General features: G+C 40.3%; 2 protein-coding genes across 2 annotated transcripts in view; one reads left to right on the forward strand and one right to left on the reverse strand.

Moving 5' to 3' along the window:
* Nucleotides 1-25,882, forward strand: part of CDCP1 (CUB domain containing protein 1) — an 88,379-nt gene that overhangs the window by 51,444 nt on the left and 11,053 nt on the right. The window lies entirely within an intron of this gene.
* On the reverse strand, nt 3,839-24,091 carry EXOSC7 (exosome component 7). Its single transcript, XM_050328922.1, has 8 exons — nt 24,020-24,091; nt 23,220-23,321; nt 22,681-22,775; nt 17,754-17,919; nt 13,297-13,367; nt 8,605-8,728; nt 7,498-7,653; nt 3,839-4,404 (listed from the first exon to the last, which is right to left on the reverse strand). Exons 1-8 carry the CDS (start codon nt 24,074-24,076, stop codon nt 4,300-4,302), a joined length of 876 nt encoding a protein of 291 aa, XP_050184879.1. The 5' UTR covers nt 24,077-24,091; the 3' UTR covers nt 3,839-4,299.

Here is a 25,882-nt window from a genome sequence, read left to right on the forward strand (position 1 = left end):
GGTGCTGAATTCGGGATTGTAAGAGAATTTCAACTTCAGCATCATTAATTGCTTTATTTTTTTAAGTCAGAGAAAAGTTTGCACGATCAGACAGCAGGAAGAAAGCAATCCATGCCCTTGAAAAGCCTCATCAGGTTAAAGTTGGTCTCTCTCTGGAGGGAAAGAAGAGAGGTAGGACTTAAATCATGACTTTTCAATCCATATGTTTCCAACTGTGGAAATACCAAAACTTACCATTTGCTAGAACACAGAGAGAACGTGAAAGTGGGAGAGCTCCTCTGGAAAAGGGTGCCTGCAAGCTGGTGGCTCCAAGTACCTCTGACACCTGAGCACAACTGGCTTGGCTGTGGTTCCTGCCCTGCTGGCTGAGTGGAGAAGGGTCTCTGCACATCAGAAAGGGCCAAGATTTCATTTCCTCTTACCCCTCTGAAGGTACAAGCTGAGGGGCTGCAGTAGCTACGATATCAGTCTAAATGAGGGAGATCACCTCATCAACAAATGGTGTGACTTGAAAATTGAGGCGTGCCTGTGCTGCTGATCTTACCCAAATTTTGAGAACAGGATAGCATCAGAGATGTTCACAGAGCTCGTAAGATAATCATAGCTTTATTAAAAAGTGTTCCAGTCGATGAAACTGGGGTTGAAACCATCACCAGGGAGTCGTTAACAGCATGTTTGAGATTCTAATGTTATTTTGCAGGAACAGCAAAAACGTCTTTGTTACTGAATAGCTGGAAATGCAGTTTATCCAAGGAAAAACCAAGGCACTGCCTTGGTTTCTCTGTGGGGAGACATGTACTAAAGTGCCCTGCTGTGGCCTAGCGCTATCACTGGGAGTCTGGTACCTCAGCAAAGGAAAAGAAGCCTCTGTGAGGCACAGCTAACAGGAGCAGCCACATTTTGCCTTAGAAGGAAAAGCTACCTCACGTGGGCAGGGAGTGCAATGACACAGGAGTGCACTAGGAGACAAGGAACTGGGGAGCAGGGAGAAATAACACAGAGGCTGATGGCTGAAGAGATTCAGTACCATTTGCAGACCTGCTTTTGCATTTTGCTCAAGTGTGTTAAAGGAAAGGAGGCTCAGGGGTAAGGACTGGAGCACACAGGTCTCATCAGTCATAGCTTTGCTTCTTCCACTCTCTGGGTCTCAGTGGCTGCTGACCACAGGCAAAGTAAACCAGAGCCACAGCAGGGCTGGAGAACATCGCACTGGTGAGGAGGGCAGTGGCACCTGCTAAAGTTCAAAAGAAAAGCTTGGAGTCCTAGTAGAAGTGGGTAAATCTCAGTTAATTCCCATTTACAAAGAAAATGCAGAAAAACCTTATTATTTATGTCGAATAAGAGTGTGAAATTCCTGAAAGAGAGATCTGCACGTCAGTCTCAAAGGAGCTGTGAGCAAGCTCTGGTTCCACACCAGCCTGTCTTCACAACAGGCTGTGATGAAGCAAGCTTTCATATAAAGCCTGCCTGCACGTGGTATAGCCTCACTCCTCCCCACTGCCTCCACCTCTGCCCACGGGGCAGAACAAGCTCCCCTCTCCTCCCCAAACCACACAACTGCAATTTTGAACTGCAGTTGCAAAACGCTGGCTGACAGGATTCCCGGGCTTGGTAAATCTGCCAGCTCCACTGACCTACAGCCTAGCCCTCTCCTGCTCCAAGAAGACTGCCCTCGTGAAACAGGTAAATTTGAAGCGTGCGCTTTTTAGGCAACTTGAGTAAAAGTCTAGCAGGAGCTGATAAGACTCCTCACCTCTAGTACACAGCTTTCAGCCTCTTGACACTCCCAGCAGAAGCAATTAATTTCTGGGACAAACAGAGAGCTATCCCTCTCCACAGATGTTTCCTCTTAGTTCTACTGGACTCGAGTCAATGAAAACGTGGCAGTATCTGCACAGCAACACATGGAACTTTCCATCAGCCCAGACGGGAACAGGAGCCTTCTCAGCTGAAGTCTCTATTAAAAGTCTGCAATAGAAGGGAGGGGTTAAAGGGAACTAAGAAAATGGAAATGGGCAGCATAGCCCTTAGCATGCCTGAGAACCAGAGTCTCAAAGATTTCTTGGCAGATATTGTATCAACTGGGAGAGCTGTAGGACCTTTTACCCCTGTCAGAGCTTTGTTTATCCATCTGGGACATGAGCTGGTAGCAACAAACCTCCGGGGGCAGCTGAGATCAGCTAGCAGTTCTATAATACTTTTGGCTGGGCTGGCTCATTATTTATATCTCAGGGTTTGAAGCAGACCCAGTCTGAACTGGGGTGACACTCCACCCCACTGCTTTTCCATGCCATTAGATGGGAAGCGGTGAGTACAGGAGAGCCCCAGTGCATTCTGTGTCTGCCTTACCCAGCTACAGAAGACCTGGCGGAGGACATGCATGCTTAGGGGAAGTGCTGCAGATGCTTTCACCAGGTTAATTTACAGTGTTGCTCTGAGGAAGTGCTTGGCACCGAATATTTTGTGACCAAGGTAGCCATTTTTGTATAGACAGCTGTTCCTTGGGCTGGCATCAAACACAGATGCTGAGGCACCAAGAATTTTCTTCCTAGGTATCTTGAGCACATAAGTATCCTGAATCTCAGACAGCTGAATAGTTGCTATCCTTAGTAAGAAGTGGGGAGGAAGTGCACATATATTCACCTCCACAGAGGGTCAGTTGAAACACAGTAATGTTTCTCCCACCACCACCTCCAGCTCTCAGGAAATTAAATTTAAAATTAAAAGGATTTGGAGAGGGGACAAGAAGCATCTTAAATGATGTAACTTGCAAGATGCTTGGAGATCCTTCAGCTGGAAGGCTATGGAGAAATACACTATTAATACCACGTTACAAAATTCATCCTGAGTGTCACTCAGGGCAGCCTTTTGGTATCCAACCACAAATCTGTAATAAAACAGGCAACAGCTATTCAGAGAATGGCTGAGGTTCACGCCTTGCAATCTCATTTAGATTAACCATTTTCTGAAACATTAAACAACACATGATCAAACAAAAACTGACTGTGATAAGTCTAAGGTACTTTAAATGTTTTTTTCTCCCTTCAGTTTTCTTTCATGTTTTTACAAGTAGCTTTGCATGGCAAGGATGGATCACAGCTACTGTAGAGCTGATCTCAGGTCAGTGTTTGCCTCACACAGAATAACTCTATTGAAGTGATTAAAGACTACATATACTGATTGTCACTTTTTGGCTCTATTACATTGTAGCATCATCATAACCTACCTAACCCATTACTTAAGGTACTGAAAAAATCCCAACTCTTCAAAATACAAATCTTGGGCTTTCCCCTTTTTCCCACCAAACACGTTACAGTCAAGAGAACGTTCTTAATCTGATATAATGAAATTAAAACGGGAAATTCAGAAAACATTGCTCATGGATTATTGTAGTAACTTCTGCCGTAATGTTTGTTCAAAATGATCCTTCTAATACACGCAGACGAAGTATCAACTTAAAAATCAACTTCTTCCATTGACTTCTTCCGTCTGTTGTCTCTTCCTATCCTGCCAAATCAACAGCTCTTACTCTTTGCTGTGCCAACCAACTGATGTAGGGAGGGAGACCACTGCTTTCAACACCTGGTGATACAACTTGTTAGCATGCCTTATCTGCCATCTTCTGTCTTTTCCTGTGAAGGATCATTACTGACAGACACTGGGCTTTTCCAGCTGAATTGTCTGACTCTTAAAAATTAACTCATTTTCCCTTCTACCTTAGCCATGCCCCTTCTCCTTAGCCACTGTGAGAAGCTGTGGCTAGGCTGCTATTGCACCTGTTGGCAAAAGGGACAGGTAGAGCTCTGGTGAGCAAAGAAATCGTGGTTTAAAATACAAATCGGAAACCTGGGAACATGTTTTATTTATAATAAAATCTAACCACATTTTAGTGGGAGTTTGAAGGAAGACTTCCACCTAGTGCTATTCTCATTAGTGCTGCACAGCCCCACGTATGCTCTAGAACACAGCATCTGGTCTCCAGAAGTGGAAGGCGTGCTAACCGAATTAAGTGGAACCTACACCAGTCACTCTTGAAAGCAGACTCAAGCGCTTCCCAGGCAGCGGCACCAATTGCTACTGGTGCACTTCCCAGGTGTGAACAGCGATCCGTGTGGAAAGCATCTCTAATTTTCTTATCTGCACGTAACTGTAGCTTTCTTTATGCTTAGGGAAATTTTAAAAGCCTCTTAGCCAGAATGAGAACTGTACTGGAACAAAAAAACCCCAATCTTTTCTTTATATACAAACGCACAAGATTGCACAATTAATTAAAAACAGTTTCGAACATTTAATAAAATCTCATCCTAGAAATCCAACTTTTGGCCGTGACGTCCCCAAACTCTCTTCTTCGTCCAAAATCTTCTGAAGGGCTAGGTGCAGTGACTTGCCTACTCTTTGTCCTGTCTGCAATGCAAAGAAAGCAAAACAAATCTGAGACATATGCTTATTAACAGGAGACAACTATTACGGAACACTTCCTTTTGACAAATATTTTCCCTTTGATGATTCATATACACCAGCTGGTATCACCAAAATATGCTTTTAATTAAGAAAAATAATGATGGTGGAAGTTTCATTTTAATTCGATTAAGTTTTGGAAAAATGCACCCATAAAGGCAGTGCTCTCATTCATCAGAGAAGCATTCCATGATCATTAATACCAGATCTGTGCACCGCTGGATCATCCAGGAATACAAATTAAATTCACACCAGGCACAAGCACATACTCAAATTAGCCAGCACACAGCATGAAGCAATATTCTAGCTGCCAGAGGACAAGAGACACCTGACCAGCAGAGCAGCCTACTAATAGAAAATTCAGTGAACTCTTCTGAAGGTGCTCAGAATCAGCAGAGTGAATTTAGACTAGCTCAACACTGTGTTCTATGGCCAGAAAAGTGCTAAATGCACACTGGCTGCGTCACCAAATCAGTCTGTGGGCAGACCGTTCATATGACTTGCAATTCTATACTGTCCAAGGAGTTAACACAATGTCTTCCTTACAAAAATAAGCTCCAGCAGTGGAAAACCACAAGGATTAGCTCTGACACCAGCCTCTACTCTCCCCCACACACAATTGTACTGTGGAAGCTACAGAGGAAGGAAACATCGGGCAATGCTCAAATAAAGATCTTAAGGCAATGGTGCCCATTAAAGCTTTCCCAGGGTTCCTCTAAATGATCTGAAATACAGACTCCATACAGAGATGAAGAGAGCCCACCTATCCCTGAAGAGCCAAAGGCAGGTTATATTACACTGAGTTTGTTAGCTCCTGATCTACGCAATGAAGCCTAGGCCTGCCATACAGCTGACACAAAGCTCTCTTTCGCCTGATGGTGACAATTATTGGAGCCATGGGTGCACAAACCTTAAAATAAGATACATTTTTAATTGAAGAACCAGGTGACAGAACATGGCCCATGGTACCAGAGGAAATTTGGGAAGAGCTTTGATGCAGCAGGGTAGCTGTCAATCCTAGATACTATGAGTCATGCTAAATAAAGGGGGGCACAGACAAGAACTGTCCCAACAGCTCTTTGTCCCACTGGGACAAAGATCACTGCAGCAGTCTGGAGTCCCAAGTAGTGATATACTTTCTGCATTCTACTCCTCAAATGTAGGACAATGTCACTCACACCAGGTCAAAGTGAATGGGAACTGTGCAGAACTTTGGTACTGACACAAAGCTATTGCTTTCTTAATCCTGCTCGCCTCTCTAATGGATCAGATCACAAACTTAGGAAAACAAAGCCTAATGCTGGCAGCTTCCCGAAACTTTCCCATGAAACTTCCTTACTAAGAGATATGCCCTAGAACATCTGTTTTCTACAAGGCAGGGAAAGCTGACGCTCTGACCTGCAGCCAAATCACTATGGAATGGAGGTGTCAAACACGGTTTATGCATCTTCTCCAATGGATATTCCCAGGCCTTTTTGTTTTTCTTGGTATCCTAATCAGGCTGCTGAGTTTAGGGCAGGGCCAAACAGATAAACACTTGACTTTCCAGAAAACATATTGGGGGTATTTTGATCAACTTTCTCTCTCTCTCTTTCAAACTCTTCAACATTCAGGAGGGAAGGCTTCTTCCAAAGCACGTGAAAGATGGCACAAGGGATCAGCTTAAGCTTGTAACTCCCTGCACCAACAAGCAGGGACAAGTGTACTAATGTTCTTCGCAGAATAGGATGGTCTGAAGATTTCCCATGGTTACCTGCCATATGCATCTCCGACCAGTAGTTTAGAAGTGCAATACATAAGCCCAGGCACAGCCTTTCGGGGTAGGGTATACAATGGAACTGCAGAAGTTCATTTCCTGTTTAGGGCTCAATGTAGAGTGAAACTGGTGATCAAAACAGATGCTCCATCAAAGCTTGGTGCAGGGAATTGGCACTGAGGCCAGCTTCTTCATGAACCTGTGTCTAACTTAAGCACCAATCTCTCTAGCAGCCCTAGACCCAAAACTTCAAGTTTTCTATGACGTTTAGTCAGCATCAGACACAAAATCCATCAAGGAAGACACATCAGATGCCCAGAGGAAGTTAGGTTTCTTTAGGATGCCAGGTTAGAGATAACACTTCTCTATTCAGATAAGGGAGAAAGTGACATCTCTGAACACAAATGAAAACCCCACTGGTACCACCAAGATTAGCACTCTGTATTGACATCACGACACAGTCAAGTGCCATACAGACTCAAGCACATAATTTCCACTTGAGACCAACTATTGTCAAACTTGGCTCCAACTTCTGCATTCCTCACTACAGCCAGGCTGAAATTAGTCCTGTATCTCTTGGAAACAGAGTCAGCCTGAAGTATCTAATTTTTATTCTGACTTCCAAGCTCAAAACCCATTTCTGTCTCACGCTCAAGGCCAAACTCAGGCATGAAAATTTACACTGCAGAACATATTTAAGAAGAGCCTGAAGAAAGATTTAAAATGGAATTCTTACATGGATGTGGACAAGATCCAGATACTAGTATTTTTATGAAGTAGGGGTAGATCAGAAACTCAATAAAGAAGCAAAGAAAAACAGTAAAATGAGAACAGTAAGCTTATAATAAAACAAATGAGTTGTGCTAGAAGAGAACACCATGCACTAGCAATTCAAAAACACCACCTCTACTTTTATAAGGACTATACCATGTTAGGTGTTTTGCTATTTCAGTTTTTAAGAGAAACTATAAAAGAGGGAACATGTTCTTCAAAAATACTCTCAAAGTTTATCAGCTTAAGCTTTACTGCCTTACAGCTGTGAAGTATTTGCCTGAAACATATGTAAGTACCATACATTTCAGGCACCCAGAAGTCTTAGATAACATCCATTCACATTACAATTTTTTTCAAAGAAACCACCTGTGACCTTTACAAAGTCCCTTGGGCACCTAATCAAACCATCAAGATCTCTGCTACAGAAGTCCTTACTGCAGCTTTCCATATACACAAGTTCCAGTTCATCCAGTATCATCCAAGACAGTCAACTGCTCAAAACTCCTTACCTCCATCATTTCAAAAATACTCTCGGGATCTAGGCTGCCTTTCCCCACTTTCTTCATAGAAGTGAGGGCGCCTTTACTGGTCACAGAAATGAGCAGGCTTGCCAAAGAACAGGCTTCTTCCTGAAGGGTAGCGTCCACCACATGCCTATATCCAATCTGTAAGTTAGTGACAAAACGATGTATTAGATCGCAGTTTGCTAAGGTCTTCCATTAACAAGTTAACCTGTGAGTGGCAGCTTTGTTAGTTATCTACAGTCTCATATCCTAGTATCATGTGGCCTTTTTAAGTGGTCTGAGACTGACTTGATAGAGTAGTATTTAAACAGCCTCTGACTCCAAACTGTGTACATACACAACAGAGGTGAGATAACCATGTCACTATTTCATACTGTTTTCCTCTCTACTGTCCTTTCATCTATATGAAACTCCCTATTCCCATTTCCCCCCCAGCTCCAAGCGTGGACTTTGCTCCCCTCTAGGTGAAAATTACATACCCTGAGACTCAGGTGAGCCCTCACTTCAGCAATGGCCTCTGCTATTTATGCAACTTGCTCAAAAGAAACGCCACACAAACCTTCAGGTAACTAAGCAAATCACTAACACTTGCAGTGGAAATTGCAGCATCCCTAAAATCAACTGTGTTAGCTGTGTGCTACCTATGGAAAACCTGTTTGAAAGGGAAGGCACGGTATTGTGCCCACGAAAATGGAGTTCTGTCCCCAGCAACAAATACTCATCATGTAATTCCAGGCAGATGACACAACCTCCGCCCCTCACAACAATGGCCACTTGTTCTAACATACTGAAGTATCTGCTGCTATGGATGTTAAGCAAGGAGCAGATAAAGAACAATAAACAATTCTTCTGCATGCAAGAAGATGCATAAGAACGCATCAAGTAGAAACCTACAAGTCAGAGCTGCAAAAAACACCCTTAATCAGTAAAAGTTCTTCTTAATTAGGAGGCCAAAGACAAACAAATACCTGCATAGTGGACACTGACCATTTCTGTAACACAAATATTATCTCTAGGGAAATAACAAATGGCAGGTGATACTAAGAGAAACTGAAGTTTCTAGGTAGAGGGTCAGAAATTTGTCATGCTTACTTTGCTCAGCGTGACAATACAGGGCACCTCCTCTACATTAAGTCGAATACAATCGTAAGGGTCATCGGACAGCTCAATCTCTTTGGTGCCTTCTTCATCCTCCAGAACACGCACTTTGGGTATTCTGTGGAAACAAAATGTGCAAAATCATTGCCAGAACAGGTAACAAATAAAGCTGCTATACAGTCACAACTCCAGGAAGTGCCTTTTCTTCTAAATGAGGCAAAATGTTTAGGAAAAAAGACTAGGAAGAAAACATTGTAAGTGCAAAGACATTTGGGATAAGATCATCATATTTACATCATTCAAACCATCAGAATTTGAGTTGGTTTTTACCCAATTATATGGAGAGAGATTCTTTCGGAATTTGCACAAATCAGGTCTGAATAATTCTTTGTACTTCTGCCTGGATGCATAGGAGAGAAATTACCAAGACTGAATCCTTTCATACCGTGGCTCCCAACTTTGCAAGCAACAGTAAAGTTGACAGAATTACAGTAATTATATTCCTTGGCAAAGCTGTGACATCAGTAGCAAATACAAACAGTAAAGCCCTTCAGGAAAGAGCAACACTAACTAAGGGAGACTTGGGGTAAAGAGAAAGACAACATTAGCAAAGCCCTTTCTCTTTGGCAAGATGGAAAGATTGGCAGGATACTCTCATTCTTCCAGAAGCCAGAAGACTCTACTGTTCTGAGGACAGATATACAAGTGATATATAACATACAAGGACAGAGCAGGAATAAAAATCAGGCAGAAATCCAAGAAATGCTCTCCTCTCAGTTGTGAATGATGAGCTCCCTCACAAATGAACTAGACAGGCTCCTTATCAGTGGTACATGTATTGTATTTGTGATAGACATTAATGGGAGGCACTTTTCTTAGCATACTGAATAAAATAATTTAAAACAATTTAGTAGAAGATGGTACCTCAAGCTGCCAAGAACATCAGCATCTTCTTACATACCCTCATTTATCCAGGTGCCCGTTAGGATGGAGTACTGACTGAGAGACTTTACACTGCTGGCCAGTAAAACCCCCACACAGCTCCCATACTATTTTTTTCCTTTTTTTTTTTCCACATATTTGCACTTGAAAACAAAATATTTCAAGATGTCCCCCAACAGCTAACTTCAGTAACCACAGTCTTTTTTTTTTATTAGTACTTTTACAGTAGCCCTGTGTTTATAATTAGACTCTGGAGGTTACATTCTTTTATGCCGTCTCTAAGAAATCTCTTCTTTTGGAGGAGGAGGAGATAGGGATTGATTTAACGAACATTTCCCCTACCAATACAAAGTGACTTTTTATTGTTCCCTGGAAGAGTATGTTAGTTATTTGTGGCTAAAAATCTTAGTGGCAAGTACTTCACAGCAGCTAACCCTGCTCCAGTGACAACAAATTCCCTACAGGTACAATGGCCTGGGTCAAGCCAAAACTAAGACTTTGAGTAAGCAGAACAATTGTGAAGTGTACTTTTTCCTGAAACAAAACTCCAAATGCTTTCCAACTCATTAGAAATGCCTCAAAGCCTATTTTCAAGCACAAAATATTCTATTAAAAATTGATGGAATGAAGTCACAAGGTGATTGATCCTCAAGCTAAGCAGGACAATGGACAACACTGGAAAAACAGCCTAGTCAAGAAGTGTATGTGCCAGAGCAGTGTTTAAAAAACAAAGCAACATTTCAAGAAAATCTGTGAGATTAAGCAATTTTTAACTCCATCCTAAAATAGCCATGAAACCAGAGCAGTGTCTGGTCTGCAAGAAAAAGTTGCCAGAATTAATACCTGAAAAATGCCTGCAAGGAGCTTTTTTGGCCAAGCACAGATGAAAGAGGTGTAAATTAGAACTATTGCAACGGCAGAAAGATCAGACACAAGCATCGTAGTTGCATAAAAAGGGAGTACATGGACACAAAAACTAGGAAAAGGGAATGTAGCACAAACTATTTCCGGAACATTGGAGATTTCCTCTCCCAGCTTGTGAATATTTATCTTAAGAAGTAGCTGTACATGTTTACTTTGCAACTTTTATTTTTCTATTTTGATTCCTGTAACTAATCAGGGCACAAATCTGTACAGCGAGACTCAGTCAAGTAACAAACAATGCTCTTTTCTGTGTGCTGCAGACCCAGATTTCACAACTGCAAAACCAGTTCCGCCCTTGCAAGCACGCATCAGTTCTGCCTCTACCATGCTGTTCAGCAAAAAGCCGCGATATCGGCAAAGTTGTTGTGTTATAAACTCTGTGGTTTTTGTAACTTGCCTAGTTTCTGCAGCCTCTGTGGCATGTGGGCACATTTCACAGAACCAAGTTTAATGTCCTGACACAGTAGCTAATATTGCATATTTTGCAATATCTACTTCCATCATGAATAAATCCATCCTTAAACACCTTGGAGACAGGGTTAAGAAGAAAGTTGGATGCCTGCTATCTTTTGCACATGATCTTGATATAGCTTTTAGAACATGGTGAACAATACAAACCTGCAAGGAGTAAATGTTCCCCCAAAAAGAGTCATATTGTCATTGTTCCATGCCTGAAGGGGATACAATGAGTCACGCCAGGCATTCAAAGGATTTATATCCTGCCGGTCTTGCGTAAAATTCCTTAAATCACGATTTTGCATTTACTTAGCTCTAAAGAAAAATGTGTCCATAGCTATTAGAGAAATGCTTAGAGCAAGATTTTGAAGATGAAGCTGAAGTTTTCAAATGCCTATCTGAATATCTAAAATTTTGTAGCTTCAAAGAAAAACAACAGCTTGAGCTCTCTGCTCATTGTTTCAAGGCTGCAGTCAAGGCTGGCAAAGATCTGGAAACACTTCTAATGAAAACCTGGTTGTAAACAAAGTATGAAAAGCAAGTAAGACTCAAAGAGGGACACATGTCAAGCAAAGTTCAGAACACTTAATCTGAAGCATATTTTCAAACTGACGTCTTGTTTGGACAATAAGACTTTACGGAGAACGGGAAGCTACTCTTAAACAGCCTTGTGTCAATCCAAAGAAAACTTAGTAGCTACCAAGAGAAAGCGAGAGGAATAGTGAAGGAGGACAATAGGTTTTCACTTTGAATTTCACCTCTTGACTTTCTGATCTTTTATGAGATTAGATGTATGGCTAAACTCAGTAAGACATGGTTTTCCACAGGTAAAAAATCAACAGGGCTCTCCATTATGTCATACTGTACCCCATTTTGATACAATACCCAACTTTAACAAGACCCTGAATGTTCTCTATAGATTACAGATTATATAAAGGACACAAGTTGGCAGAAAAATGAACAATAAAGCAGAATCATCAGAATAATTACACCTTCCATGTTGCCCATATTCTCAAAGCAACATTTTTTTTCTACTTGTTTATTTAATTCATTACTTTTTATATAATTGTCTCTCTTTATTCTAGTTAAAGTAAGAAAAAAGACCCAGTTATCTTATAAATAAAATATGTGCCTTGGATCTGCAAAACAACTTACATGGTAGTAACTGTTTTAACTAACTTTTGCATCCAGGGAAAAACAAAGCACTTCTTCCCTTTAGTGTACTGCCAACTCCTTTGTGAGCCATTACATTTGTGACAGTATTTCTTAATGTTATAAAAACAATCTACTGTTAGAAGTTACTGTTGAGAATTTGATTAACATGGGAAATTTCTCAGCAACATATACAAATTCTGGTCTCAGATGGATTCTTCCTTCATCTCCTTTTAAAGGGTTTATAATCTGATATACTGCTTGTCTTCAAAAGCATATTTTCCCGTTCTTTTTGCACATACTTTTCCAGATCTAGTACTGTGCATTGATTCCCTGATAAATAAGCCAGAACTACACTAGTGGCTTTAGCAGATCTCTAATTTAATGCTGAAGGACAATTTGAGATCCACTTTTAAAAAGTGTATGCTTGTAAGAATCTAAGTTTTGCACCTCTTCCAGTTATTGCTGTCATGTAACTTTTTTAGCAAAGCTTTTTTTCTCAAGGGTGCTACAAAACTCTGTACTCCCTTCCCACCTACGGATAAAGAAGATAAAAACAGTAGAAAAAATACGAGTGAATCTTACCATTAGAAACCACACAGAGGATCTGCATCATTCATTCTACTAGATTTTGGTTTTCCATTCTTTGAATTAAAATGCATGGGTCAAAGTTCTTTTAAAGACACATCATTTCCCCCTCACCACAATTTCTCACTACCATTATTTTCTTCTTAGTTTTAAAAAGAACTCTAGACTAAAAATTAATGAGAATGAAATCAGAAGTGGAAAATCAAGGCTAGTTATAAATCAGTAGTCACACTGACAGAGGGCTTCTTAATCAAGAGCATCACATATCAGTTAATACTTCTTCAAACCCAGAAGGCATCAACACAAAGTCCTCCAACTACCTGCAACAAAATCTCATGGTCAAGACATTTTTTGTCTGGATCTGGCTACAGAACAGAGGTTATATTGTGAACCTGACTATGCATACAACCACAATGCAATATGACACCTGATTATTAGAAACTGAACTAAACATTAGTTCATATGACTTGCATGAAAATGGACTGCCTTGTATCTGAATGCAAGCTGCCTTGGATATTTCTTATTTAAATAACTAAGCATTAAAACTGCTTTGTTCACAGAGAGTACTTCTGTTCCATTTCCCATGCCACTTTTTACTCACATGAAATGAGATTTGTGCTTTACCTTGTGTTAAAGAGAGCTGCCTTCACTGCGATAGAGATTGCATCAAAGATGTTCCCACCACATTCCAATAACTGAGGAGGAAAAGAAAAATCTCTTTAAAAGAAAATTGGACTAGTGCCTTTAAATGAAGTCTTTATTTTATTTAAACCTACTTGAAAAGGAAGAAAATTAATAACCAGAACAGTTTTTTAAAAAACAAAGTTGTCTTTAAAACCCTTCCATGAAAAGAAACAGATAGGAAATTAAGATTTCGGCTAACTGCATTATACATGCAAAATAGAAGAGTTAATACACTTTGTAATAAAATTAATGATAAAATTTAATAATAGAACCTGAAATGAAACCACCTCTGTTCTTAATCTTCTTGTGCTAAGGCTCTGAACTAGACTATGACCAGAACACTCTTTATAAACCCATCACATTCATTCTTTAATATTAAATCAAACCAGTCAATTTTTTATACTTTATTTCAAAGAGGAGCCTTTTTAAAATATCAGCTGGACTACACCAACTGCTTTTAAGGAAGCAACGCAAATTGTCAATGAGAACACAGTATGAAAAGGTAGTTACAGAAGTTATAGTTATGAAGGCACACTGTGATTTATTCTCCTTAAGGAAAAGAGCCACCATCAGGTTTGTCTTGTAGCTGAAAATGATCCAAGGAAATCCTGATGCCTAATTCAAGTAACAGTGTTATCAAGCAAGTGAGGTGTGTGGAGGGAGTCTAGCTTAGCTGCTTCCCATGAAGATCAGGAGAACAACAGCCAAAGAGAACAGCAGCACTGCATACTACGCAAAAAGGCAGGGCTCCCAAAACCACAATACCTTCTATAGGCTGCCAGACACCTCAAAGATGTGTTTGCCCACAGCTTATTGTTAGTTCTCCGACAAGCTCTGCTCTCAGCTGCCAGTACTGTTCTATGAGAACACACACACACACAAAAACACACACACAGAGTAAGCATTTGAAACTTCTTTGGAAGGAACATATGGATGCTTCTCCATGACATCAATCTCTGCTGTATGATGAGAGCAAAACAAGTTCTGCAACACTGATTGCATTGACTGTTCTTCAAAATCTATTTAAAAATGAGATAAACTCCCGCGCTGGGACCAAATCATAAGTCAGCTTTTCTGTAAAGACAATTTCTTTATGAAGACAGACTGAATAGTGTAAAAAGAACGACAAAAAGTTGGAATAGAAAGCTAAATACAAAGGTGATTAGATTATTTCTTCACAAACAGCTGCTGGATACAGAGAGGTTAACCTGCCACTTTCAGTCATTATTGGATTTTACTGGATAACACAATAAGCCCCACAATATCTTTGTTATTAAAACACAATAATGGGATATGTCTGCACTGTTGCTAGGTTTGTGTTCAGGCTGCTATTCTAAAACCTTATCTGTACTACAGTGGTACCTACAGGCTAGGAACACAACCTGTAACAAGCATGGTACAAGAATTCCTCCACAAAGAAGTGAACACTTTTCTCAGTTGAAGCACCTTGTACTGAGATCTCCCCTGCCGTTTATTTCTTTCTTTATTTGTTTGTTTGTTTATTTATAGAAATAAGAAAGTCTACATAACTGTGAGTTATGGGAAGCAAAGGATGTTTTAGAAAGGAATGCTTTTAACTATCTCGTACAAATAAAAAAGTTATTGGCAAAAAAAGATAAAACATTGTAGATTTTGCCTTATTCAAAGAAGATTTTCTTCCAAAAGGACAGATTCTTAACTTCTTTTTTTATCAAACTTGGGGGGAATAGAAAACATGAGGAAATCCTGAGAGGTGCTCAGTAGTGAATTGCTAAAATTTCAACAGAACCTAATGCACTCTCCCTCCCCCCCAGCACACTCCTGAGTAGGGAACAATAAGGGATTGCATGCTTTGATTCTCCTTGCTCAGCATGGCGGACTGCTGGGCCAAATTATGTGGAGAAGGCTATACATATATCAAAACCACACTCAAAAATGCCAAAATCTTATTTCTGACATCGGTGGCTTAGAAAGGGAAATAAATCGAGGGAAACAGAGAGAGAGTGAGAACAAGCTTACAGTTCTGTGAGACTGTTCTCCACATTCATGAGCTACTACTTGGAAGTGGAATGCCTTACATTATCAAGAAAGAATGCATCTATTTTGAAAGGCCGATGTACATATTCTCAACCTTTGTCACATATCTCAATTTGTCCATATTTCTGCTTCTTTGTGGTATGACTGAAATTATTTTCTTTCCAGTCTGTACACAATTACAGCAAGCCCCAAGTACACTGACCACTAGAAAATATTTGAGAGATGTTCTTAATCTTAAAAGCTGCACGACCTTGTGAAACACACCATTTTCTCTTTTCAGGTTGCATATGTCAAATTTTGTTTACACACAGGAGCTGGGTATAGATGTTTCAATCAAAGTGCATATGGCTAAACTGCACAGCGTGAAACTTCCAGGTTCACAACACTTTTTCTGGGTTTTTGTCTTTCAGAACAAGACACTTCCAAACAAGTACCTTCCCATCTGACCACAAACTACCAGTATTTTCAGGCTTATGACAGATTTAAGGTTTATTTTCCCTCTAGTTTTGTGCAATAAAAACACCAATGGAAGCAATTTCCAGGAACTCTGAAGGAAAATACCACCCAAAATACTCTCCAGGAGCATTGTTATTATAGCTAGAATCTGTCTCCCTCAAACACTCCCACAAATAATATGACTTGCACCTTGTATTAGCCCAAGTATCATACTCCCACCAGGTACTATTAAAGTAAAATTCTACAGGAATGATTCAGCAAGAGCAGCTTCAGCAAAACCTGTAGGTATCAAGCACCTACATTAAGTATACACTACCACATGTGATACACGTCTTCCATTTAGAAAAGGAAATCTTACAATGACCTCAAAAGTGTGAAAATAAAGACACCTGAGGGGGAGAAAGAATGGGGGTAAGGCAGGCAACAGAACAAGAGACAAATGTTAAGAGTGACTTCTTCTAAATGTACGAGCAGCTCTTCAATGGCTCACACAAAAAATCCCCGCAGAATACAACACTAAAAAGACTCATCAAGTTCAGTCGTGATTATGAACCTACAACAGATTGTTAATTGGCACTGTAAAAAAGCTAAATGTAAAATTCCTCACATAACACAGGTCCTGATGTTCATAATTCTGATACAGCTAGTAGCCTAGAAAATACCAAGGCTGTTATTCTCTGTAGTTGTGGACAACCAGCAAATCTGCTTGGGAAGAATCAAACAATGACCAATTATATCTCACGCAGAAGCTATACAGAACTACTTCTGCACTAGTCAGCTTTATGCAAGTCTTTGTTTACGCTGTGTTTATGCAATGTTGAGCAGTACATTGCTTAAATAAGCACAGCATTTAATATTCTGTACCTCTGCTTGTAATTACCCAGTAACTAAAGGCCCCAGTGTGATTTCTCAGAACTAACACTTCATTCTCTATTAAACTGTGCCAAGCTCCAATAAGCTGGTGACTTGGGCTGTTAAAGCCCTCAGCAGTGGCACACACTCAGTCGCTCTGTGCGTGGACTGTCACAGTATGTACCGTATCTGCCATAATTAGGCTAATGGTACTGCTTTTTAAACACCTAATAAACTAATTTTCACATTTATTTAGGTCTTAGTCTAAATGTTCCTGTTCCGTTTAACAAAATCCTGTATTTAATTTTCCTGGCCACACAGCTTAACATTTTGCAAATCATTTATAATAGACACTAATGGATTTCTGTGAGTAAGATCCCTCAACATATTTTCACTTCCAAATTTGACAAAGAGAAACTCAGTTTTGGACTAATAAGAATTGGGAATAATGCTCAGGAGAGTCTGACTTGCAGATTTCTTTTAAAATCCCTGTGGCAGAGTAGTTTAAATATGGCATAGTTTGGAAATCAAGCTGCTACATGCATGAGATTTGTATGCATAAAATTCAGTTTCCATTTCTTAATGGGAACAAATATTCAGTTTATCTTCTACATTCAATACATGTATACAACTTCCACCAAAAAGTGCCTAGGCCAAATGTAGCTTTTACCAGAAAAGTTTCTATTTTACATTACTGAATTAGTACTGATAATAGTGCTAAGAAGCAGATAGGATGGGCAGTTACCTTAGGGCTAACATACATAATACTAGTTTACATTCATTAGAACAATACATTTGCTGTTGCAACTAGCTTGGGAGAAAAGTTTAGTGATCTTCAGTGATTTTCATCTGTGACAGATTTGGAGTATTCAGTGTTTTATCAGTTCTGCAGTGGAGCAGCAGCATCAAGAAGAGTAGAAAGAGCAAGCTGGAAACAGGGGTTAACTATTATAGGTAGATTCACAAGAAAATGGCCATTAATTTTGTGAAACATTATATCACATTATGAGAAGCTTTTTTTAAGTCTCCGCCTTAAAAAAATCTTGAATCTTAGTTTTCATTTCCTTACTTACCAATACATCAACATAGAGAACCCAGCAGTGCTCTCTGGGATTAATACAAAGGGATTTCAAGTCTACACTGTTCTCGCAGCTAAATACTCTGTAGAGTGTATTTGCTATATCTGTGCCAAGTTCTTCTCCTCCCCGGCCTTCCAATTCAGGAGTAGCGTTTGAAGAACTAGATAAAGAAAGAAAAAATACTTTCACTTCTGAAGCAGTCAATACCCAAAGAACATTTCTTAAATACAGAGCATTAAAAATATCTAAGGATTTATCTGTACGAGAATAAGCATCCTATCTGAAAAGAAATTATTCCCATTTTGCATATGAGAATGTCCTGATGCAGATAATATACCAACATTTTGTTACAAATACTGATACTATCTAAATTCCACCACTATCTTCAGTTCCCAAGTTGCAATGCTAAAGTTGGTGAATTCTCTCAGGGATTATTTCTTAAGCATTGCCATCTTCTCTCACCTCAACCCTTTAGAAAAATAAAAAAGTGAGAGAAATCTGTATTAAGTTCAGAACAGTTAACAAGACAGTCTGGTGAGAGTTGAATGTTAAATTATTAAGAGGGTGGCTAAGAAGAAGATGTGATAATATGACAAGTAGAATACACATTTCTTTTAAAGTAACATGACTGCCTGACCTTAATTGGTAATTTCTTTACTGAAGGGTACTGCATGCTATCAAGCCCCTTACAGAAAGTAGCTCATTATTCTCAGCAACTGCAGCTTACAGAGAGCTGCAACTAAAGAACATATTTTGGAGAGGAGATCTGACAGAAGTCTCTGGTCTTCACTTCCCTGATTCCAACCTAACTAAATTTATTTATGAGTAGTCAGACAAGAAAGTCCTTGGGTACTGGAGCCTTATACACAGCTAAGAACAAATTTCTAAGAATAAAAGAAAACAGGCCTACAAAAGAAACCACCAAAAACATCCACACCAACCCAAACCAACCAACCAAAAAAACCCCCAAACAACAAACCCCAAAGCAAACAAAAAAGGCCTCTCCCCCAAAGCACAATAAAATAGAGCAGAAATGTCCAGAGATGCATTTACTGCCAAGTAATGAACAAAGATTCTGAACACAAACTCTGGTTTATAGAGAGGAGAAGAGTATTCTCAAGCAGTGGAGCTGTAGCAGCATTGCAAATGTTGTTTTAAAATAAATGAGTCACACCTCTCCCAAAGTTAATTTCTCACTGCAGAACATAGGAAAGGAAGTGGTTCCACAGAAGCAGTTTCGGTATGTTCCAAATCTGTAATACTAAAGCCCTGTATTCTTCTGGCTGGGTACTTCCCAGTGCCAACTCGTCCTGCATGTTCTGTGTTTATATGATGATACAAAGCCTTAGCTTTTCTAACAGGCACACCAGGAGTACAAAAAAACCAGCAGAAAACGAAGTCTTGGAATATAATCCCTTCACCTTAAAAAAAAAAACCAAAAAACAACTAAAGAGTCACATAATCAAGGCATGACTTAAATCATCAAGTGAACTGTATCAACAATACTGCAGAACCTATAAGCTTATATATGATTACCTATTCTTACCTACAAGAATTACCGTAATTCTCCCAACTTGTTTTGCAGTTTATGAAAACTCAGAATACCAGGAAGAGCTACTGGATTTTATAAAAGTTATCTGCTGCTACTATAAATAGACAGCACTATATGTGCTTAAAAAACAAGGAAAAGCATTACTGACAATCAAGCACTGACCTAGGCTTCCAAACTACATTTGCCACACAAACAAGCACTGCAAGTATGACATGCAATATTATTCACAGTTGCATTAATATTAGCCACCAAATTTATAAGACAAGATCAGATCATATCTGAGTACAACTCAGTGCTGAGTCACGTCTTCAGGTTGTACTAAACAAGCCCTTATCCATGGAAGCAGCTTTTTGAAAGTTAACTAGATCATTCTGTTTTAACCTTTCCGTTTGAAGTACAGTTATGCAAGCATTATGATCCCTACAACAAGCTGAAAAGAATTATATAAACTTCAATCTATGCCTCATTATTATTTCTAAATACAAAGTTTTATCAAATGTTGTATTTTTTGACTGTAAGTGGACACTTTCTTCTACAGTGAGTAGCAAGAACATAACACTCAATTGGAATATCGTGTTTCACTGCATCTCAATTCCATCTTAACACTTTAGTTCCATGCAATCAAAGTAAAATAAAGAAGTAAGGTTAGCAGTGCGCTATTATAATAACTATATGGTAGATACTGCCACCTAATGCCTACAGATTATTACTGTAGCATACTGGGCAAAAATTGAAAAGGGGTTGTCTAACACGCTAGAAAGAAAAAATGCAAAAAAACTTGGTTTATGGGGCATAGAAAGAACTTAGCATTGGCATAAAATTTTTACTCCTGAATTAAATGTAACTTTCAAGACCATCAAGATCATTTCAGTGTTACACTGCCTACTAATCACGACTTCATAATGATATTTCTGCCACAGATTTCTGCTCAATTTCTTGCTGTTAGCAGAAAAACCCTACTCTCATAGTACTTAAGCACTTTACACCTGTTGCTTAGGCCATTAATATACTGTAATCTACAGATGGACGTACTTGAACAAATATGTTCCTAATTCCACAAACAGAATCAAATGCATTCAAGGAATTCAGATGCCTGCTTTTTTGTTGTTGTTGTTGTTGTTATTTCTTACAGTTAGAAAATGGTAACTCAGAACAGCCCCAAAACTCAAATGTGAGAAAAGCAGACATAGCAGCCTTCAACATCAATGGCCAAGATGAATGTCCTCTCCAGTAATGATGGGCAGTAAGGATATCACAGAGGACATGGACTTGATCTATGATAATTAATTTCCAGGCTCACAAATCAGCGCCAGAAATATCATCCCTTCCAGAGACTTGCATTAAATTCTATCTCAAAATGTGACTAAATGTGCTTCTCAGATTTTAAGTAAAGGACTCAGAGAAGAATAATGAGAAACAGAATTCTGGGGCAGAGAAATATATCTAATCCAGCAAGTGATTATTTCAACCAGGAAAGCAAACCATGGAAGTTTTGGGAAATAAGCAATTTAGGACAGTAATCATTGCTGTCTGAGTGTTTATTATTAGTTTCAGCAACATAAAAGCCAAGTAGAACACAGACGAACTTCACCAGGAGATGCAGGGTATCCAACTATGTGCAGTTACTACCACCCACTGGCAGCCTGGAAAAGCATCAGAGTACTGACAGCAGCATATTTCCCTTTACATAGAACAAGCTGCCTCCACTTCACATTTTGTCTTTTGGATCTTTCTGGAGGCTAGAGGATACCTTTCCCTGTGGCACAAGCATGTGAGAAGTGACTACACTCCTCTGAAGTTTAGGCTTTTGGTCTGTGTTATCACAGAAATTAACAATTACTGATTTCCAGAACTGACAAAATCCATCCTGCACAATATTGCTCCACATCTCCCATCTTATGAAGCAGAGATTAACAGTTAAAAATACAACCTAACGTTAATGTAATGAGCTGAAGTTTTTCTAACATTTATTTACATATGCAAGAAGTGTCACAGAACTGCCACATGTCCACAGCCTACTTGTTTTAGTAAGGAAATGTCCCTGCTGTCAATGGACTTTGTTCATATAGAAACCATCAGAAAAAAAACCCCATATATTATTTAGGATATTTCAAGCATGAGTTGCATAAAGCAAGCAAGTTCAGATCCCCTGTAATAGCAGGATCACATTCAAGATCATCTTCCCACCTGGTATTTTTTGAACAGTAATCATAGAGAAACTATTCATTCATAGGTAGGTCCTTTCCTCTACAATGCACAAGGTTTCCACAGTTAACTAATACATCATGAGGTACAGAGGCAGTCTTAGATAACGCTGCATGATGCGACATGAATGTTAAGGCAGACACAGCCAGTTAGGTTAGAAAGATTACCAGATAGACATTTACTCAGTAGCTCTCATATGTTAGTTTTACCAAGGGTATATTGGTTTAATGTCAGAGTAGCATCGTTTTTTATTTACAATAGAAAGAAATATCACATGCAAAACAGCTAACTTAACAGTGCCAAGGCTTTAATGAGAGGTTCCCAAAACATCATTACTTCATAAAAACCAGTTTTTAGGAAATCTGCAAGACATGGATACCATACTCTCAGACCATAGACAGTCTAGAATAACATTGAGATGTCACTATGCTATCTCCGAGCAACCTGAAAGTAAGAGTTCTCAGTTTTTCTTCTAGCTTCCTTCATAATTCAAGCAGTATGAAGACCGTAAGGATAAACCATAGTGCACTTGTAGCAAAAAAGCAAGGAATATGATTAAAACAAATATCATTTTAGTGAATGAAACACAGATTCTCTGATAAATGCATAACTAAATTTTCTAATTAGCTTTTGCATCTCAAGTTCACACTGGAGATTTTTCTTTTTTTAAACAAACGAATTTGAACAAAACACACTTCAACCTTTTTTCCACTGTTTTATCAGGCAAAGCAAGCAAACCTTTAAGTACAGTTAAAGAACAGTCTGTATCAGTCAATTCTTTTCTTCTGGAATATTTACTTTTTTTGAAAGAGATTTTCTCTATTCTGTCATTGTAAAAACAGCAGCTGACATTGTAGTCACGAAGTCATGTTAAATGCATGTGTCATTGAACCATTACTCTTTCCCAGCTGCAGTGATGCTATACTGTTTGGGATTGGTTTCATTCTTTAACTCCCATTGATTTGCTTATTTTGGGTCTGCAGAACCAGCATAAAGTTTCTGAACGTTTACTGCTATAGGGACAGTAAAATAACTTCTTTTTCTTACTCAGACTCCTACTGGAGGTTAGTGGAATAAAGGTATAAACTTCTGAAGAATGGCAAGATCTGATTAGTCATTTATTCCAAACATTAGATCTATTTAATTCTTTTCTAATATACTAACCAGTCAACAAAGAATTCCAGGTAACCTTCATCTGGTTTCTCTAACTTTGGTGTCCCCATTTCAGCTTTTATGCCTACCAAGACATCAGTGTCTCCCTGTTAAAACAAAAACATATCACAGAACAGAAATTATAGTTACAGAATTACTTGTTTAGTTTAAATGTCTATAGTTAGCTGATATTTCTACCTTTCAGTAATCTGATTGTACTATCAGAGTGAACTTAAAATAACACTGAATTTTCTAAAGAAGGAAAGGCTTTAAAAGGACAATATTAAGCTTAAGAAGATTCTTCAAATAATTACCATACATATTAACTTTCTCTAGGTTAAAAATACACTCTTAATATCCAAGACTACTTCTGTCATTTTGGTTCTGGAAACAGCTCTTACTGCAGAACCACTAAAATACTGCACATGCCAAAAGTAATTTCACTTCACTGTAAAGTAGTAGGATTATTTTTCCCCAGGGATTAGGCACAACAGTGATCGCAGTTTTCAAGATTAAATGTCAGATCAATTCAAACTAAGAAATTTACCTACCAGCTTTACTCTTGCAGACCCACTTGTGTTTGATACAACATCTGTTTCTACTTCTGCACATCTGTAGTCTTCACAGCCGCGACCATCCACACGCAGGTCCTCCTAAGCATGACAATCAATATATTGTGCTTAAGGGAATCAGTAACGAAAAGTTCAAAAAAAATTCTGTGACTTGAAACTTTCCTTCTGCTATACAAACCCAGTAGTAAAAATGATATAAAAGCATCAGCTCATAGTTTCATCACAGACTTTTATTTAAGACTACATCAGGCCTGTCCTGGGATGCACAAGTTTTGTACTTTTATAGCAGTAATTAGGGCCCAGCAGACAAAAATAATCCACTGGCCTTCCAAATGTTTTCATCTGTATTTCAAAAACGGGTATCGTGCATCCTCTCATCCTATAGACTCGCCTCCATAGAAATAGGCTGCTTTTCAGCAAAATTCAGTAAAAATACAGTCCTTTTGTCACCGGTGTTTCTCCCCACACATCCTTCACTCTTCCTCCTTGGTGCACTCACGTTCCTTTGCTAAGCGGCAGGCTAAAACTCTACGAAACGGCAAAAATTTGAGGAGGCGCCAGGGAAGAGGTGGAAAGAGTAATGAAAAATAGGTAAAGGGGGACAGAAGTGAAAGAAAACAAACCCACGTTCTGCTTCTCAGCCAGCTTCCCGTTCTGATGCTCAGCGTGCCCGGACGATTACCACCCCAGAGATTCGCGTCCAGACACCACAACGGAGCGCTCCCAGCCTCCCTTCCTCCCCAGCCTGCCCTGCAGCTCGCCCCGTCCCGCCCCGGTACCTGCACGCCGTGCACGATGTAGAGCTTCTCGGCCTCGCTCAGCACCACGGACGCCATTCCCGCCGCCGCCCCCGGGCCGCAGCTGCGCAGAGCCGCTCCCGCCTTCCCTTCCTGCCTTCCCTTCCTTCCGCCCGGCCGCGCCGGGAAAGCTGCCGGCTATCCATAGCTGCTGTCCCGCCCGGCCGCGCCGGGAAAGCTGCCGCCTATCCATAGCTGCTGGCCCGCCCGCCCAGCCGGCACCGCCAGCGGCACCGGCACCTCGCATCGGGCTGGAAGGGACCTCTGGAGATCAGCCAGCCCAACCGCCCTGCCGAGGCAGGGTCACCTCCAGCAGGTGGCACGGGAACGCGTCCAGGTGGGTTTGGAGCGTCTCCACGACCTCCCTGGTCAGCCTGTTCCAACGCTCTGCCACCCTCAGCGGAAATAAGTTCTTCCTCATGTTGATGTGAAGCTTGTGTTTTAGTTTATGGCCACTGCTCCTCGTCCCCCTCCGAGAAGGCGAGCCCTCACGTTAAATCAAACAGGCGGTGCCTACCCGGTGCCCTCTGCCAAAAGCTCCCGTGGAAATAACCAAGTGCTCGGGAGTTTCACACCTTTTTGCACAGCTCCTGTGTCTACTTTTCAGAGTATTTTAAAAGTTGCTATGTGACTTCATGCTGATGCTTGCTTGGATGAGAATGACCCATGGCTCCCGAGGACTACACGTCTCACTGCCAGAGTTTATCCAGCTCTCCGCAACTCCCCTGATCAATCAAGTGCACAGAGCATTCCTGGCTGTGCCTACTTGAGCAGGTGGCATGATGCAGTAGGAACAAACCTGAAGAGCGAGGGATGTTTTGGAGAATTTAGCTTGGGTTAGCTCTGATCAGGTCCCATTGGCAGGCTGCATATCTGTTAACAGTCAGAGCAGAGCAGATGCTTTTCCGGGACGCTTCCCATGGCTTACATGCATCCAAAAGTTTCTGGGCACTAGGGTTGTTGCATGGGGCTTGCTTACTGTTTCTCAGTGGTGGAGCTTGGCAGAGCTGAGAGCTGAGGCTTGGGTAGCTTGTCCTCCCTACTCACCCCGGGGAGGTGAGCAGAGCCAGACCCCCTTCCTGGGCCAGGGGAGTGCCAGACAAAGGCAATGCCCCATGCATGAAAGGGACCTGGTTTTTATGTTCTCTCTAAATAGCATCTGCCAGTGCTGCTGTCCAGCACAGATGGACCCTTTGATTGACCCATTGTGTGATACTTGTGGCCTCACATTCCACAATGTGAAATTCCCTTGTAAATGTGAATTCCTGATCTGAAACATAGTGTTAATGCAGACACACACAATGATTTCCACTGAGAGCACAGGGAGATGACATTCTGGATCCTCGTCCTGCCTGTCTCATGGCTTAGTCCACAGCCTTTCACAGTTCCGATTGCAAGGAAAACGTGACTTGTTAGATTTTTCCCCTCTGCCATCCCAGCCTGGACTCTACCTAATGTTAGTCAAATTCTTACATAATCCAGAGACCAGAGCAAATCTTGTTCACATGCAGACAGCAGTTGTCCAAAGGCTGGAAAAGCCCAGGTTTGGCTTGTTATTCCTCCAGGAGGGCAGAAGGCATCCTCTTGCTCTAAAGAGCATTTATTTCTGAGGGCATTCAAATTCCAGCGCAAGGCTGTAGTGAAGGCTACTAGACAAAAAAGAATGCCACTCGCTTCTTGGTTTTGTTTTGTTGGTTTGTTTGTTGTTTTTTTGTTGTTTTTTTTTAACAAAGGCAAAGCAATGTCTTTTCCTGCAACCTCATTATGGTGAATGAATGACATGCTTTTGCTAAAATAAAGCCAGCGTGAGGGAACCCCTTGGAATGTGAAGATTCACACCGTGTG

The sequence above is a fragment of the Myiozetetes cayanensis genome, unplaced genomic scaffold, assembly GCF_022539395.1.
Source record: "Myiozetetes cayanensis isolate MyiCay16 unplaced genomic scaffold, myiCay2020 scf1, whole genome shotgun sequence".
Taxonomy (NCBI): Eukaryota; Metazoa; Chordata; class Aves; order Passeriformes; family Tyrannidae; genus Myiozetetes; species Myiozetetes cayanensis.

Coding starts and splice junctions, on each gene's coding strand:
- EXOSC7 (XM_050328922.1), bottom strand. CDS start 24,076: ATGGCGTCCGTGGTGCTGAGCGAGGCCGAGAAGCTCTACATCGTGCAC. Junction 22,776..23,219: donor GGTCTGCAAGAGTAAAGCTG/GTAGGTAAATTT, acceptor TTGTTTTAACAG/GGAGACACTGATGTCTTGGT. Junction 13,368..17,753: donor TTCTCTATGTTGATGTATTG/GTAAGTAAGGAA, acceptor TTTCCTCCTCAG/TTATTGGAATGTGGTGGGAA.